Source organism: Oncorhynchus mykiss, chromosome 1 (assembly GCF_057628025.1).
Source record: "Oncorhynchus mykiss isolate SJ-2025 chromosome 1, ASM5762802v1, whole genome shotgun sequence".
NCBI lineage: Eukaryota > Metazoa > Chordata > Actinopteri > Salmoniformes > Salmonidae > Oncorhynchus > Oncorhynchus mykiss.
In genome coordinates this window covers 27,481,319-27,497,741 of record NC_143022.1, presented here as the reverse complement: position 1 = coordinate 27,497,741, position 16,423 = coordinate 27,481,319, and the positions used below count along the sequence as shown (strand labels likewise).

Below are 16,423 nucleotides of genomic sequence, written 5' to 3'. Positions count from 1 at the left end.
GGATACCTTGGGTCGGACTCTCAGGGGAATTATCCTGTTAGCTATTTCTATTGGACGGCAGAGAGGAAGCGGGTACATAAGTTATTCTGATGGTGTGAAACAGTGGACAGAGGTGACTGTGTGACTGTAATGTCAAGTGATGTCATACACTAATTCAATTTTTTTTCATTTTAGTTTTAGAGCGGCTCCTTATGTTCATTATCTGTTGAAATGACACTGATCCAGTCTGGGGTTAAACACTTTCAAGGTACCGGTACGTGACGTCTTCCGACAATATCTTCAGACAGTGCAGAGTACAATGAGCATACTGAGTAGCTCTCCATATAAACTATGGGGCAGGTAGGGAAGAATTAACATTAAGGCTTCTCATTTCAAAGTTGAAGTGTACGACACATGATGCTAAATTGGATCTCAGACGGGTGGGTATGTTAACTAAGCAGAGCTGGGGCTCACACTCTGACTCATAGTAATTCAATCAGCTTGCTTGTGTCAGATGTTGGAATTTGTTTGTTTCGCCTGTGCTCTGCTAAGCCGGCGAGGTCCCGCCTGTGTGGGGTTGACTGACTGGGCCCATACAGCAGTGTAAGGAGATGTTGAATACATAAATAAATTATATGGGCCTGTGGGGGGAGGGCTCTCAACTTTTCTTAGAGGAAGAGCCAATGAAGCTCCACCCCCAGCCTAGCCACTTTTACAGAGAGAGAAGGGGGGAGGGGAGAGGGGGAGATGGAGAGAGAGACTAAACTAAGAGATATCACAGTGAGAAACCAGGAACTGTATGGCAGAGAAAGGCAGGATAAGCACCACAACACTGAGGGCTTATGTAAAATCTGTCTCCAGGAGCTCCAGAGCCTGATCGAGGCTGGCAGGCAAGGCAGGCAGGCAAGGCAGGCAGGCAGGCAGGCAAGGCAGGCAGGCAGGACAGCGGGCTGGATGGAGGGAGGGAGTGCCTTTCATCACACAGGTACCTGATACAGTGTCAAGAGCTAGGAAGGGAGAGAAGTGGAGATGGATAGAGGGAGAGAAGGGGACATTGTGAAGTGGGATGATAGGGAGAGATAAATAACTATGGTGAATGAAAGAATCCATAGTTTGATGAGAGCACACTCTAGAGTCATTCTGGGAAGAGAGTTAGGGGTCCCACTGTGCAAAAACTGGTTGAATCAACATTGTTTCAACGTCATTTCAACCCCCCAAAATTATTTTTATGACTTTGAAAAGTCATTGAATTTGCAAAAAGCCATCATCAAAGGGAATTGTCTTTTTTTCACATAACTTTTAATCCAAATCCAATCACATGGGGAAATGTTTTGTTGATTTCACATTCAATTCACAACAGACAACTCAACTAAATGTAAATCTAAACTAAATGTTGAACTGACATTTGCACTCAGTGGGGTGAGTGAGTTTGAGATGCTTCCTGTGGTTTGGAGCTTACTAGGACCACTTCATATCTGAGAGCAGGCCTAATGTGTCCTCTCATTGTGTCTTTTCATTGGTAACATGGCAAAGCAGCACAGGTCTCTAACACCAGATCCATCCACTTCATTCAGGAACAGGAACAGCCACTCATCTCTCCTGCTGGTTGAGAGTAATTGAGGACCATGGGCAACAAAACGCAAAGTAATTACTCCCCCTGCACAGAGCCTAGGACTGATGTTTCAAAGTCTCTCTCTAAGTGACATTTTCACTTCAGCGGGAGATAAATGCTTGCGACATCATTTGGGTGAAAATTACAGTCGTTAACTTTCATCACTGTCCATCTATTCATTACATTATATGTTCTGCTGCTGTAGTGTTGTGAAAGAGAGAGAGAGAGAGAGAGAGAGAGAGAGAGAGGGCAAATGGAATAGCACTAGATTGGTACCACTTTGTTTTTTTTTTACATAGAGTTTACAATGCTTTAAGTGGAATATCATTGGAAACAATGTAGTCACTACTTTATGTGTTACGTACCTATGTGTCGAGTGTGTGTGTGTTTGAGTCCGAGAATAAATACATAAACTACTCTTGTTCATACAAAATATATATATTTTTTTACACATTTTCAACCACATGATTGACCTCTTCTTCTCATACATTAATCTCTGAGGTGTTTAACACGCAATCAGGTACTCTATACTTTCACAAGTCTATCGACCCGTGTTCATCCCGCATAAACCCTACAATGCCAACTGGATGAGTGAAATACTCTTGTGACCTTTGAACTCCTGTCCTGACCCTTGTGTGTCCTGACTGCAGCTGGAGGTGTCTGTGACAGACCAGAATGGGAAGCTGGTGGAGGGTCCTGTAGCCCTGCTCGTGGACGTCAATGACCAGAATGACAACAGGCCCATCTTCAAGGAGACCCGTTATGCTGGAGAGGTGCTGGAGGGCTCACCTACAGGTAGGAGACGCTGCTCTCTCTGATTTTCTATGGCCATGTTGGGTAATATTAATTAGTGCATACTGCTGCCAACATTTTGCAATGGATAAAGAAAACAAGCGTTTCTTATTGGACAAGTTATTGGAGACTCTCCCCATTTCGGGCCGTTTGGTTCCTACTGAAGATAACCCTGGGTCAAGGGAAAGCTAGTATGAAGATGGTGATTGATTGTCACCAGTCTTTGACTAGACTATATAGTGTTGCAATAATTGTGGTCTCTGTGAAAGCTGCTGAGGGGACAAAAGAGAGACAGGAAAATTTTGGAGTAATTACTTTGTCATATTGATTATTTGTACTCAGTACTTGAGAACATAATTGTTCTCAAGTGCTTCTTCAATTTTGAAAGACATACACTGAGACACATTTTGAAAAATGAATGTGTCAGAATAATGCACGTGTTTAGTACACACCTTGGCAAACAATGTGACCATAGAAAGGTGAACATCATCAGTTGAGCTTTTCATTCCTTTCCTCCTTTTACGAGGTCAGTGTTGTTGTCTTTTTGTTGTTCAATGAATCACACAGGAAGCAGACCATTTGGAAAGTGGATGAATTCTCCTCTCTCTTCTTTCCACTTCTATGAGCTGCAGAAATTAGAAAGTCAGAGAGAGAGAGAGCAGAGCCCTTTGAGGTCTGAACTCATTCCACCATATCACACACCCTCCCTTACCACACACTGTCCTCTCCCTCAGCTGTCACTCACTATGTGTGTGTGTGTGTGTGTGTGTGTGTGTGGGTGTGTGTGCATACATATATGTATGTCCGTGTGTATTAGTGTGTATGTGTGCACGTGTGTGAATTAGTGTGTGTGTTTGTGAGAGACAGAGAAAAAGACAGTTAGAAAGAGAGAGAATGAGTTTGCACGACACAAAAGGGAAACTCACCAGAACTTCCAGGATTACGACTTCCCTGGAGCGGATCCTTTGTTTGCTCTTCCCAGAGCAATTGAACTTATTCCAGAGGCTGACCCAAAACAACACAGGCGAAGGAGAGGTACTCGAGGCGGTCTTCTGGTCCGACTTAGGAAGCGTGCACACCACCCACCGCTCCCGAGTATTTTACTCGCTAATGTCCAATCTCTGGATAATAAAATTGATGAGCTCAAGGTGAGAGTTGCTTTTCAGAGGGACACCAGGGATTGTAACATACTCTGCTCCACGGAAACATGGCACTCTCTGTTTGACTCTTTAAAGCAAGTTGAGTTCTCAGTATATTATTGATATTCTGATATTTTTTTACAACCCAACCCTGTACTTCTCCACAACTTTGTCCCTGACCTGTTTGGAGAGCTCTTTGGTCTTCATGTTGCCACTTGTTTGGTGGTGCACCTTGCTTGGTGGTGTTGCAGACTCTGGGGCCTTTCAGAACAGGTGTATACATACTGAGATCATGTGACATTTAGATTGCACAAAGATGGACTTTATTTAACGAAATATGTGACTTCTGAAGGTATTGGTTACACCAGATCTTATTTAGGGGCTTCATAGCAAAGGGTGTGAATACGTATGCACGGATCACTTTTCCGTCTGTTTCTCAAACTAGAGAGACTAATGTACTTTTCCTCATGCTCAGTTGTGCACCGGGGCCTTCCACTCCTCTTTCTATTCTGGTTAGAGTCAGTTTGCACTGTTCTGTGAAAGGAGTTATACACAGTGTTGTGTGAGATCTTCAGTTTCTTGGTAATTTCTCACATGGAATAGCCTTCATTACTCAGAACAAGAATAGACAGACGAGTTTCAGAAGAAAGGCCATTTTGAGCCTGTAATTGAACCCACAAATGCTGATACTCCAGATACTCAACTAGTCTAAAGAAGGCAAGTTTAATTGCTTCTTTAACATCTAGTGACACCCCATCCCGTGAACGGGACCGTTGTCATCATCTGACACGAATTAGCATAATGCAACGGACATAAATATTCCTAGAAAATATTCCTATTCATGAAAATCACAAGTGAAATATATTGAGACACAGCTTAGCCTTTTGTTAATCACCCTGTCTTCTCAGATTTTCAAAATATGCTTTACAGCCAAAGCTAGACAAGCATTTGTGTAAGTTTATCTATAGCCTAGTATAGCATTTTGTCCAGCTAGCAGCAGGTAACTTGGTCACGGAAATCAGAAAAGCAATCAAATTAAATTGTTTACCTTTGATGAGCTTTGGATGTTTTCACTCACGAGACTCCCAGTTAGATAGCAAATGTTCCTTTTTTACAAAAATATTATTTTTGTAGGCGAACTAGCTCCGTTTGTTCTTCACGTTTGGCTGAGAAATCGACCGAAATTGCGGTCACGACGACGCCGAAAAATATTGCAAATTAGCTCCATAATATCGACAGAAACATGGCAAACGTTGTTTATAATCATTCCTCAAGGTGTTTTTCAAATATCTATTCGATAATATATCAACCGGGACTGGTGGCTTCATTGTAGGAGAGAGAAACAATGGTCGCATTTGTCCTTTACGCACCAAACACTATGAGACACTTCAGCTGACCACTGACGCAATGTTGACGTTCAGGCTCATTTTTCAAAATAAAAGCCTATGTATTGTGACACTAGACACATTAGGGAAGCCATAGAAAAAGTAATCTGGTTGATAGCCCATTCACTGCTCAATAGGGACGCATAGGAGCGCAGAGCCTTCTCAATAAGAGTCCCTTCCTGTTTGGATTTTTCTCAGGCTTTCGCCTGCAACATCAGTTCTGTTATACTCACAGACAATATTTTTACAGTTTTGGAAACTTTAGAGTGTTTTCTATCCTAAGCTGTCAATTATATGCATATTCCAGTATCTTGTCCTGACAAAATATCCCGTTTACTATGGGAACGTTATTTTTCCAAAAATGAAAATACTGCCCTCTAGTCACAAAAGGTTAATCACCATCAACAGTTTTCAGCTGAGCTGAAATAATTGCAAAAGGGTTTTTTAATGATAAATTAGTCTCTTAAAATGATAAACTTGGATTCGCTAACACAACGTGCCATTGGAACACAGGAGTGATCAAATCAAATCAAATGTATTAATTTAGCCCTTTGTACATCAGCTGATATCTCAAAGTGCTGTACAAAACCCAGCCTAAAACCCCAAACAGCAAGCAATGCAGGTGTTGAAACACATTGGCTAGGAAAATCTCCCTAGAGAGGAACCAGGCTATGAGGGGTGGCCAGTCCTCTTCTGGCTGTGCCAGGTGGAGATTATAACAGAACATGGCCAAGATGTTCAAATGTTTATAAATGACCAGCATGGTCAAATAATAGGTCTGGGACAGGTAGCACGTCCGGTGAACAGGTCAGGATTCCATAGCCGCAGGCAGAACAGTTGAAACTGGAGCAACAGCACGACCAGGTGGACTTGGGACAGCAAGGAGTCACCATGCCAGGTAGTCCTGAGGCATGGTCTTACGGCTCAGGTCCTCCGAGAGAGAGAAAGAAAGAGAGAAAGAGAGAATTAGAGAGAGCATACTTAAATTCACACAGGACACCTGATAAGACAGGAGAAGTCCTCCAGATATAACAAACTGACCCTAGCCCCCCAACACAAAAACTACTGCAGCATAAATACTGGAGGCTGAGACAGGAGGGGTCAGGAGACACTGTGGCCCCATCCAATGATACCCCTGGACAGGGCCAAACAGGAAGGATATAACCCCACCCACTTTGCCAAAGCACAGCCCCCACACCACTAGAGGGATATCTTCAACCACCAACTTACCATCCTGAGACAAGGCAGAGTATAGCCCACAAAGATCTCCGCCACGGCACAACCCAAGGGGGGGCGCCAACCCAGACAGGAAGATCACATCAGTGACTCAACCCACTCAAGTGACGCACACCTCCTAGGGACGGCATGAAAGAGCACCAGTAAGCCAGTGACTCAGCCCCTGTAATAGGGTTAGAGGCAGAGAATCCCAGTGGAAAGAGGGGAACCGGCCAGGCAGAGACAGCAAGGGCGGTGCGTTGCTCCAGAGCCTTTCCGTTCACTTTCACACTCCTGAGCCAGACTACGCTCAATCATATGACCCACTGAAGAGATGAGTCTTCAGTTAAGACTTAAAAGGTTGAGACCGAGTTTGTGTCTCTCACATGGGTAGGCAGACCATACCATAAAAATGGAGCTCTATAGGAGAAAGCCCTGCCTCCAGCTGTTTACTTAGAAATTCGAGGGACAATTAGGAGGCCTGCGTCTTGTGACCGTAGCGCACGTGTAGGTATGTACGTCAGGACCAAATCAGAGAGATAGGTAGGAGCAAGCCCATGTAATGCTTTGTAGGTTAGCAGTAAAACCTTGAAATCAGCCCTTGCCTTGACAGGAAGCCAGTGTAGGGAGGCTAGCACTGGAGTAATATGATCAAATTCTTGGGTTTTAGTCAGGATTCTAGCAGCCATATTTATCACTAACTGAAGTTTATTTAGTGCTTTATCCGGTAGCCGGAAAGTAGAGCATTGCAGTAGACTAACCTAGAAGTAACAAAAGCATGGATTCATTTTTCTGCATCATTTTTGGACAGAAAGTTTCTGATTTTTGCAATGTTACGTAGATGGAAAAAAGCTGTCCTTGAAACAGTCTTGATATGTTCGTCAAAAGAGAGAACAGGGTCCAGAGTAATGCCGAGGTCCTTCACAGTTTTATTTGAGACGACTGTACAACCATTTAAGAGTAATTGTCAGATTCAACAGAATATCTCTTTGTTTCTTGGGACCTAGAACAAGCATTTCTGTTTTGTCCGAGTTTAAAAGTTGAAAGTTTGCAGCCATCCACTTCCTTATGTCTGAAACACAGGCTTCTAGCGGGGGCAATTTTGGGGCTTCACCATGTTTCATTGAAATGTACAGCTGTGTGTCATCCGCATAGCAGTGAAAGTTAACATTATGTTTTTGAATGACATCTCCAAGAGGTAAAATATATAGTGAAAACAATAGTGGTCCTAAAACGGAACCTTGAGGAACACCGAAATGCTCAGTTGATTTGTCAGAGGACAAACCATTCACAGAGACAAACTGATATATTTCCGACAGATAAGATCTAAGCCAGGCCAGAACTTGTCCGTGTAGACCAATTTGGGTTTCCAATCTCTCCAAAAGAATGTGGTGATCGATGTTATCAAAAGCAGCACTAAGGTTTAGGAGCACGAGGACAGATGCAGAGTCTCGGTCTGATAACATTAAAAGGTCATTTACCACCTTCACAAGTGCAGTCTCAGTGCTATGATGGGGTCTAAAACCAGACTGAAGCATTTCGTATATACACTGTTTGTCTTCAGGAAGGCAGTGAGTTGCTGTGCAACAGCCTTTTCTAAAAATGTTGAGAGGAATTGAAGATTCGATATAGGCTGATAGTTTTTTATATTTTCTGGGTCAAAGTTTGGCTTTGGACCAAGCACAGGAAGCAGCTCTTTCAGTAGTTTAGTTGGAATAGGGTCCAGTATGCAGCTTGAAGGTTTAGAGGCCATGATTATTTTCATCATTATGTCAAGAGATTTTGTACTAAAACACTTGAGTGTCTCTCTTGATCCTAGGTCCTGGCAGAGTTGTGCAGACTCAGGACAACTGAGATTTAAAGGGTCTGTAATTCGCTTTCTAATAATCATGGTCTTTTCCTCAATGAAGTTCATGAATTTATTACTGCTGAAGTGAAAGCCATCCTCACTTGGGGAATGCTGCTTTTTAGTTAGCTTTGCGACAGTATCTGTCACGATCGTCGTAAGGAGCGGACCAAAATGCAGCGTGGTATGTGTTCATGATAATTTTTTTATTAAAGAAAACACTGAATACAAACTATACAAAACAATAAACAAATAACGACCGTGAAGCTAATATGAGAACTGTGCTGACACAAGCAACTAACAGACAATCACCCACAACCCACAATGATAAAACAGGTTACCTAAATATGGCTCCCAATCAGAAACAACGACTAATCCCCTTTCTCTGATTGAGAACCATATCAGGCCAAACACAGAAACAGACAAACTAGACATCCAACATAGAATGCCCACTCAGATCACACCCTGACCAAACAAAACATAGAAACATACAAAGCAAACTATGGTCAGGGTGTGACAGTATCAAAATACATTTCGGATTGTTCTTATCCTCTTTAGGATAGGGGACAGTTGGGCAGAAATCAGGAAAAATGCAGGATAATTTTTTTTCTTCATTAAATCACACATGTAAGATACTCAATTAAAGCTACACTTGTTGTGACTCCAGCCGACATGTCAGCTTTTTAAAAGGCTTTTCGGCAAAAGCATAAGAAGCTATTATCTGATGATAGCACAATAGTAAACAAAAAGGGTAGCATATTTCAACCCTGCAGCCGCAACACAAAACATATAAATAAAATATAAAACATGCATTACCTTTGACGAGCTTCTTTTGTTGGCACTCCAATATGTCCCATAAACATCACAATTAGTCCTTTTGTTCGATTAATTCCATCCATATATATCCAAATGTCCATTTACTTGACGCGTTTGATCCAGGAAAAAACGCAACGTCACCACAAAATATTTCAAAAGTTGCTACTTTTCAAGTCTTGTGCATTCTCAACAGTGTTACGCAATTCCTAGATGGCCTACTTCTTCATTGCACAAATGAATAACCTCAACCAAATTCCAAAGACTGGTGACATCCAGTGGAAGCGGTAGGAACTGAAAACAGGTTCCTAAGAAATATAATTTGCCAATGAGAAATCAGTGAACAGAGACCAAAAAAAAATAAAAAATAAGAACGGTTAGTCCTCTGGGTTTTACCTGCTACATAGGTTCTGTTATACTCACAGACATGATTCAAACAGTTTTAGAAACTTCAGAGTGTTTTCTATCCAAATCTACTGACAATATGCATATCTTATATTCCTGGCATGAGTAGCAGGAAGTTGAAATTGGGCACGCTATTTATCCAAAAGTGAAAATGCTGCCCCCTATACCTCAATTAAGTTGGAAAAATAGGATGATCGAGCAGCAGTAAAGGCTTTTCGATACTGCACGGTTGTCACACCCTGACCATAGTTTGCTTTGTATGTTTCTATGTTTTGGTTGGTCAGGGTGTGAGCTGGGTGGGCATTCTATGTTACATGTCTAGTTTGTCTATTTCTATGTTTCGGCCTAGTATGGTTCTCAATCAGAGGCAGGTGTCATTAGTTGTCTCTGATTGAGAATCATACTTAGGTAGCCTGGGTTGCACTGTTTGTTTGTGGGTGATTGTCTATGTCAGTGGCTTGTGTCAGCACAGATCTATTTTGTAGCTTCACGGTCATCATTTGTTTATTGTTTTGTATGCAGTGTCAGTATTTTCTTTATTAAAGATTTACCATGGACACTTACCACGCCGCATTTTGGTCCGACTCTCCATCATATAAAGAAAATCGTGACAGGATCACCCACCACAACAGGACCAAGCGGCGTGGTGACAGGCAACAGCGGCGCAAAGAGGAATGGACTTGGGACGATGTGTTGGACGGCAAGGGTTGCTACACATGGGAGGAGATCCTGGCGGGAAAGGATCGCCTTCCATGGGAACAGGTGGAGGCAGCTAGGAGAGCAGAGGCAGCCGGAGAGAGGAGCCGGCGATATGAGGGAACACGGCTGGCAAGGAAGCCCGAGAGGCAGCCCCAAAAATTTCTTGGGGGGGGGCTAACAGGGAGTATGGCTACGCCAGGTAGGAGACCTGTGCAAACTCCCTGTGCTTACCGGGGGGCTAGAGAGACCGGGCAGGCACCGTGTTATGCTGTGGTGCGCACAGTGTCTCCAGTGCGGGTGCATAGCCCGGTGCGGTACATTCCAATTCCGCGTATCGGCCGGGCTAGAGTGAGCATCGAGCCAAGTGCCATGAAGCCAGCTCTACGCATCTGGTCTCCAGTGCGTCTCCTTGGGCCGGCTTAAATGGCACCAGCCTTGCGCTCGGTGTCTCCGATTCGCCTGCATAGCCCAGTGCGGGCTATTCCACCTCGCCGCACTGGCAGGGCGACCGTGAGCATTCAACCAGGTAAGGTTGGGCAGGCTTGGTGCTCAAGAGCTCCAGTGCGCCTGCACAGTCCGGTCTTTCCAGTACCACCTCCACACCCTAGCCCTCCGGTAGCAACTCCCCGCACAAGGCTTCCTGTGCGTGTCCTCGGCCCAGTACCACCAGTGCCAGCACCACGCATCAGGCCTACAGTGCTCCTCGCCTGTCCAGCGCTGCCAGAGCCTTCCTCCTCTACAGCGCTGCCGGAGTCTCCCGCCTGTTCAGAACTGCCAGTCTGCAAGGAGCTGCCAGTCTGCAAGGAGCTGGCAGTCTGCAAGGAGCTGCCAGTCTGCAGGATGCCGCCAAAGCTGCCAGTCTGCAAGGAGCCGCCAGAGCTGCCAGTCTTCAAAGAGCCGCCAGAGCTGCCAGTCTGCAAGGAGCCGCCAGAGCTGCCAGTCTGCAAGGAGCCGCCAGAGCTGCCAGTCTGCATGGAGCAGCCAGAGCTGCCAGTCAGCATGGAGCAGCCAGGGCCGCCAGTCAGCATGGAGCAGCCAGGGCCGCCAGTCAGCATGGAGCAGCCAGAGCCGCCAGTCAGCATGGAGCAGCCAGAGCAGCCAGTCAGCATGGAGCAGCCAGTCAGCATGGAGCAGCCAGAGCAGCCAGTCAGCATGGAGCAGCCAGAGCTGCCAGTCAGCATGGAGCAGCCAGTCAGCATGGAGCAGCCAGAGCAGCCAGTCAGCATGGAGCAGCCAGAGCTGCCAGTCAGCCAGACTCTTCCAGATCTGCCAGTCAGCCAGACTCTTCCAGATCTGCCAGTCAACCAGACTCTTCCAGATCTGCCAGTCAGCCAGCCTCTTCCAGATCTGCCAGTCAGCCAGCCTCTTTCAGATCTGCCAGTCAACCAGACTCTTCCAGATCTGTCAGCCAGGAGCTGCCGCCCCTCTGTCCAGAGCTTCCGCCCCTCTGTCCCGAGCTGCCGCCCCTCTGTCCATTGAGAAGAGTTGCCATGGTGAGGAGGCCACGGAAGAGGACAAGGTGGGGGAAGACTAAGGTGAAGTTGGGGCCACGTCCAGCACCAGAGCTGCCACCGCGGACAGATGCCCACCCAGACCCTCCCCTATAGGTTCACGGTTTGCGGCCGGAGTCCGCACCTTGGGGGGGGGGGGGGGGGGGTGGTACTGTCACACCCTGACCATAGTTTGCTTTGTATGTTTCTATGTTTTGGTTGGTCAGGGTGTGAGCTGGGTGGGCATTCTATGTTACATGTCTAGTTTGTCTATTTCTATGTTTCGGCCTAGTATGGTTCTCAATCAGAGGCAGGTGTCATTAGTTTCTCTGATTGAGAATCATACTTAGGTAGCCTGGGTTGCACTGTTTGTTGGTGGGTGATTGTCTATGTCAGTGGCTTGTGTCAGCACAGATCTATTTTGTAGCTTCACGGTCATCATTTGTTTATTGTTTTGTATGCAGTGTCAGTATTTTCTTTATTAAAGATTTACCATGGACACTTACCACGCCGCATTTTGGTCCGACTCTCCATCACATAAAGAAAACCGTGACAACGGTACTGTCTTTCCAAGCTGCAGGTGCATTTATACAGAGACTTGATTACACACAGGTGGATTGTATTTATCATCATTAGTCATTTAGGTCAACATTGGATCATTCAGAGATCCTCACTGAACTTCTGGAGAGAGTTTGCTGCACTGAAAGTAAAGGGGCTGAATAATTTTGCACGCCCAATTTTTCAGTTTTTGATTTGTTAAAAAAGTTTGAAATATCCAATAAATGTCGTTCCACTTCATGATTGTGTCCCACTTGTTGATTCTTCACAAAAAAATACAGTTTTATATCTTTATGTTTGAAGCCTGAAATGTGGCAAAAGGTCGCAAAGTTCAAGGGGGCCGAATACTTTCGGAAGGCACTGTACGTGTATCTTGGGTATATGTTGTGAAAATGTTAGATAGTACTTGTTACATATTACTGCACTGTCGGAGCTAGAAGCACAAGCATTTTGCTACACCCGCAATAACATCTTCTGAACAGTGTATGTGACCAATACAATTTGATTTGATTTGAGATGATATAAGGGCCTACCTCTGTAAAGAGCTGACTTGTGCTCTTATCATTAGCACACAAATAGGGATGGGCACAGCCATTTGAATATTTGAACGGACGTTGGTATTCGAATACATTGCGAAAGTATTCCTTTTTGAGTGAAATAAATCATTTTTATCAATGAAAATCACATCAAATCAAAAGGCTTTGTCTCAATTAAATATAATGATCTATGTGACATTGCTACACACAAGGATATAGCATGCCATTTGAAACACTTAATTTAATAAAATAACAAACTTTAGAATTGAGTTTATTTTACTTATTCCCCATAAAAAGACATAGGCTACCTAATAGCCTACACAGCGCTAACGTGTGTAGCTTGTTGCTGTTGGCACTACAGAGGCTCCATGTGTAGCAACATGAAGTGGGAGATCTACAATCAATGCGAAATGGAATAACAATTACGAAATTAAGTTAGCTAAATGAGAAGGAGTAGGCTACAACAAGAAACCGACAGGTGGGCTGTTGTTTAATCTGAATGGAACGTTGTAGACAAGGATGGGTAGCGCAGCAAAATAGCCTCTGGGTATCTTAGCTAGTTTCTTTACATTGATTTGATGCTGTAAAGACCGGCACTACCAGATGGGATGATAGATAACTTATGACTTTTACAAGTTTGTCTAACTAACGCGATTCAGTGGCTACTTTTTCTCTCTCTCCCTCAGGTGTCACACACACTGCTGGCCCCTGCCCAAGTTGCTTAATGTGCAACCTGTGCGACTCAGGAGAGACATGTGCTGCAGCTGTTAAGTAGGCTGCGCAGTAAGCAAGTGTCCAAGTTTAAACAGTTACAAAAAACATCAGAACTCTCCGGAAATCTGAAAAAATCTTATGATATTATTTGCATAGTGACATAATTTCATATGACTATCCCTACACACAAACAAATATACTGTACATACCACTACATCTCCAAAAGCAGAAGATGAGGGAGGAAAGTCAGCAGGCAAAGAGAGAAATGAATCCCACAGTCAGTAGAGTAACACAGTGTTATTCCCCATGGTGACAATAGTCTTCAACTGCACAGTTTGGCTGTATGGATGCATACAGCTTGGCTAATGAAGGCATAATGATGTGCAAACTATCATTGGGGTAATAAAACAGTAGGCACAGAGCTCTTGGTTGCACACTGAACTAATATCAAGAACCAAAGCAGGTTTTTCTAATAGCCAATGGTCCAAATTATGGAATTACTTTAGATATCCCTGTAGCTCTTAGTAATGTTATGGTTTAAAGCCTTGCAGTGAATTGGGTGGGTTTCAGGAATATGACAGATACCCAGCGAGCTAGGTTTTTATTGGGATATGGAGGTTCAGGCCAAAATACAGATGAATCATCTTAGTTAAAAGTGTGAATCTTTTTACTGAGACAAGTTAAGGCTTTGCAAATTCCGCTGCATTAACATTTCAGAACTACACTACATGAATAAAAGTATGTGGACACCTGTTCGTTGAACATCTCTTTCCAAAATAATGGGCATTAATATTGAGTTGGTCCCCCCTTGCTGCTATAACAGCCTCCACTCTTCTGGGAATGCTTTCCACTTCATGTTGGAATATTGTTGCTGGGACTTGTTTCCATTCAGCCTCAAGAGCATTAGTGAGGTCGGGCACTGATGTTGGGCAATTAGGCCTGGCTCGCAGTCGGCATTCCAATTCATCCCAAAGGTGTTTGATGGGATTGAGGTCAGGGCTCTGTGCCAGCCGGTCAAGTTCTTCCACACCGATCTCGACAGACCATTTCTGTATGGACCTCGCTTTGTTGCCACAATGTTGCCACATTCTGTTGCCACAATGTTGGAAGCACAGAATCATCTAGAATGTTATTGTATGCTGTAGTGTTAAATTTCCCTTCACTGGAACGAAGGGGCCTAGCCCAAACCAGTATTACTCCACCCAAAACGTTAAAGCTGGCACTGTGCATTCGGGTAGGTAGCTTTTTCATGGCATTCGTCCGTCGGTCTGCCAGATGGTGGCCTGATTCATCACTCCAGAGATCGCGTTTCCAGTACTCCGGAGTCCAATGGCGGCAAGCTTTACACCACTCCAGCCGGCACTTGGCATTGCACATGGTGATCTTAGGCTTGTGTAGCCGCCTGCTTGGCAATGGAAAACTATTTAATGAAGCTCCCGACGAACAGTTATTGTGCTGACGTTGCTTCCAGCGGAAGTTTGGAACTCGGTAGTGTGTGTTGCAACCAAGGACAGACAATGTTTACACGCTACGCACTTCAGCACTTGGCGGTCCCGTTCTGTGAGCTTATGTGACCTACCACTTTGTACCTAACATTTACAGCAGCTCTAGTAGGGCAGAAATGTGACGAATTGACTTGTTAGAAAGGTGTCATCCTATGACGATGCCACGTTGAAAGTCACTGACCTCTTCAATAACATCCATTCTACTGCCAATGTTTATGGAGATTGCATGGCTGTGTGCTCGATTTTATATACCTGTCAGCAATGGGTGTGACTAAAATAGCCGAATCAACTAATTTGAAAGTATGTCCACATACTTTTGGCTATGTTGTGTAGTTTCCTGCCTAGTTTGGATTCGATTTAATCTAGAAAGTAGAATCAGGTCCTCCGAGTGACTCGCTTTAATAAGATTGAAGCTGATTTGTTTTATTTGCTATGATATGTTTCAAAAACGCTGTGGTCTTGATTTAATTTCACTATATTTTCATAACATCTCTTTGGCGCAGTTGCCATGGTAAATCAAATTGAGATGAGCGATCTGACTGATGATGTACAGAGGAGACAATTAAATCCTGCTCTCATTTCACTTCTACAGTGCTCAGGGTTGTTGGAAGCGGGTTATGTGGGGGGGTGTGGGGTAGATGGGATACATTTTCAGTCAATCACACACAGTGCCAGTAGAATGTAATGAGATGAATTTAGTGCACTTTGCCCCTGCTCCTGAGAGGTTGCACCAGGCAAGGTGTACAGTAGTTATTTAGCTAGGTGTCTATGTGGACAGGGGTGGGTGTGAGATGAGGTTAATGGGATCAGTCTCATAATTATGCCCCTGCCAATACCATCCTAATCAGGACTCAACCCCACAGCCTCAGCAAATGACCACTGACTCCAGCATCATTAATCATAGAGGTGGACAGGTCCTAGATGCGTCCTGGACCTCTGGCCTGTCCTGTCCTGTCATTAATATGGACTTCCCAGGAGGAGGGGTCCAATCAGAGACCTCACAACCCTACTGCTGGCCTCAAACATGCTCCCCAGGGTTAACCCTTACTCTCCCATACCATTACTGTACCACACAACCTGTAGAGGAGTTGATTTGTTTGTGTGATTTCAATATTAATGTGTGAGGAGCAAGCATGTGTTTGTGTGCTTTCCAAAATCGAATACTGTAGTATACTGTAGAATATTACACTACACATTAACATGTGTAGTACTTACTATAGAAGTTAGTAATATACTGTAGAATACTATAGTAAATATTACATTATTATCCCCCCAAAAACACTCTAGTAAATACTACAAAAAGGTCTTCAAAAACACTAGAGTTAATAAATAATAAACTACATTATAAACTGGGTGGTTTGAGCCCTGAATACTGATTGGCTGACAGATGTGGTATTTCAGACGAATACCACGCGTATGACAAAACATTTATTTTTACTGCTCTAATTACTGTACATTGGTTACCAGTTTATAATAGCAATAAGGCACCTCGGGGGTTTGTGATATATGGCCAATATGCTACTGCTAAGGTCTGTATCCAAAAACACTACAATACATTTTACAGTATACTACAGTCCGCACAAAACACTACAGTAAAAACTACAGTATACTACAATCTGAAACAATACATGAATTACTATTGAATATACAGGTTTTTTTCTACAGTTTTTATATTATCGTTAACTTTTATTGCTGCAGTATACTACAGTGAATACTACAGTAAAGAGAATATAAA

At 43.9% G+C, this 16,423-nt stretch overlaps 1 protein-coding gene across 1 annotated transcript in view; it reads left to right on the top strand.

The window, feature by feature from the left end:
- The window catches only part of LOC110520038 (cadherin-13), a 603,183-nt gene that overhangs the window by 338,445 nt on the left and 248,315 nt on the right, over positions 1 to 16,423 (top strand). The window contains exon 6 of the mRNA XM_090218153.1: positions 2,242 to 2,386. Coding sequence (XP_090074279.1) covers positions 2,242 to 2,386 — 145 coding nt within the window. The remainder of the gene's footprint in view (positions 1 to 2,241; positions 2,387 to 16,423) is intronic.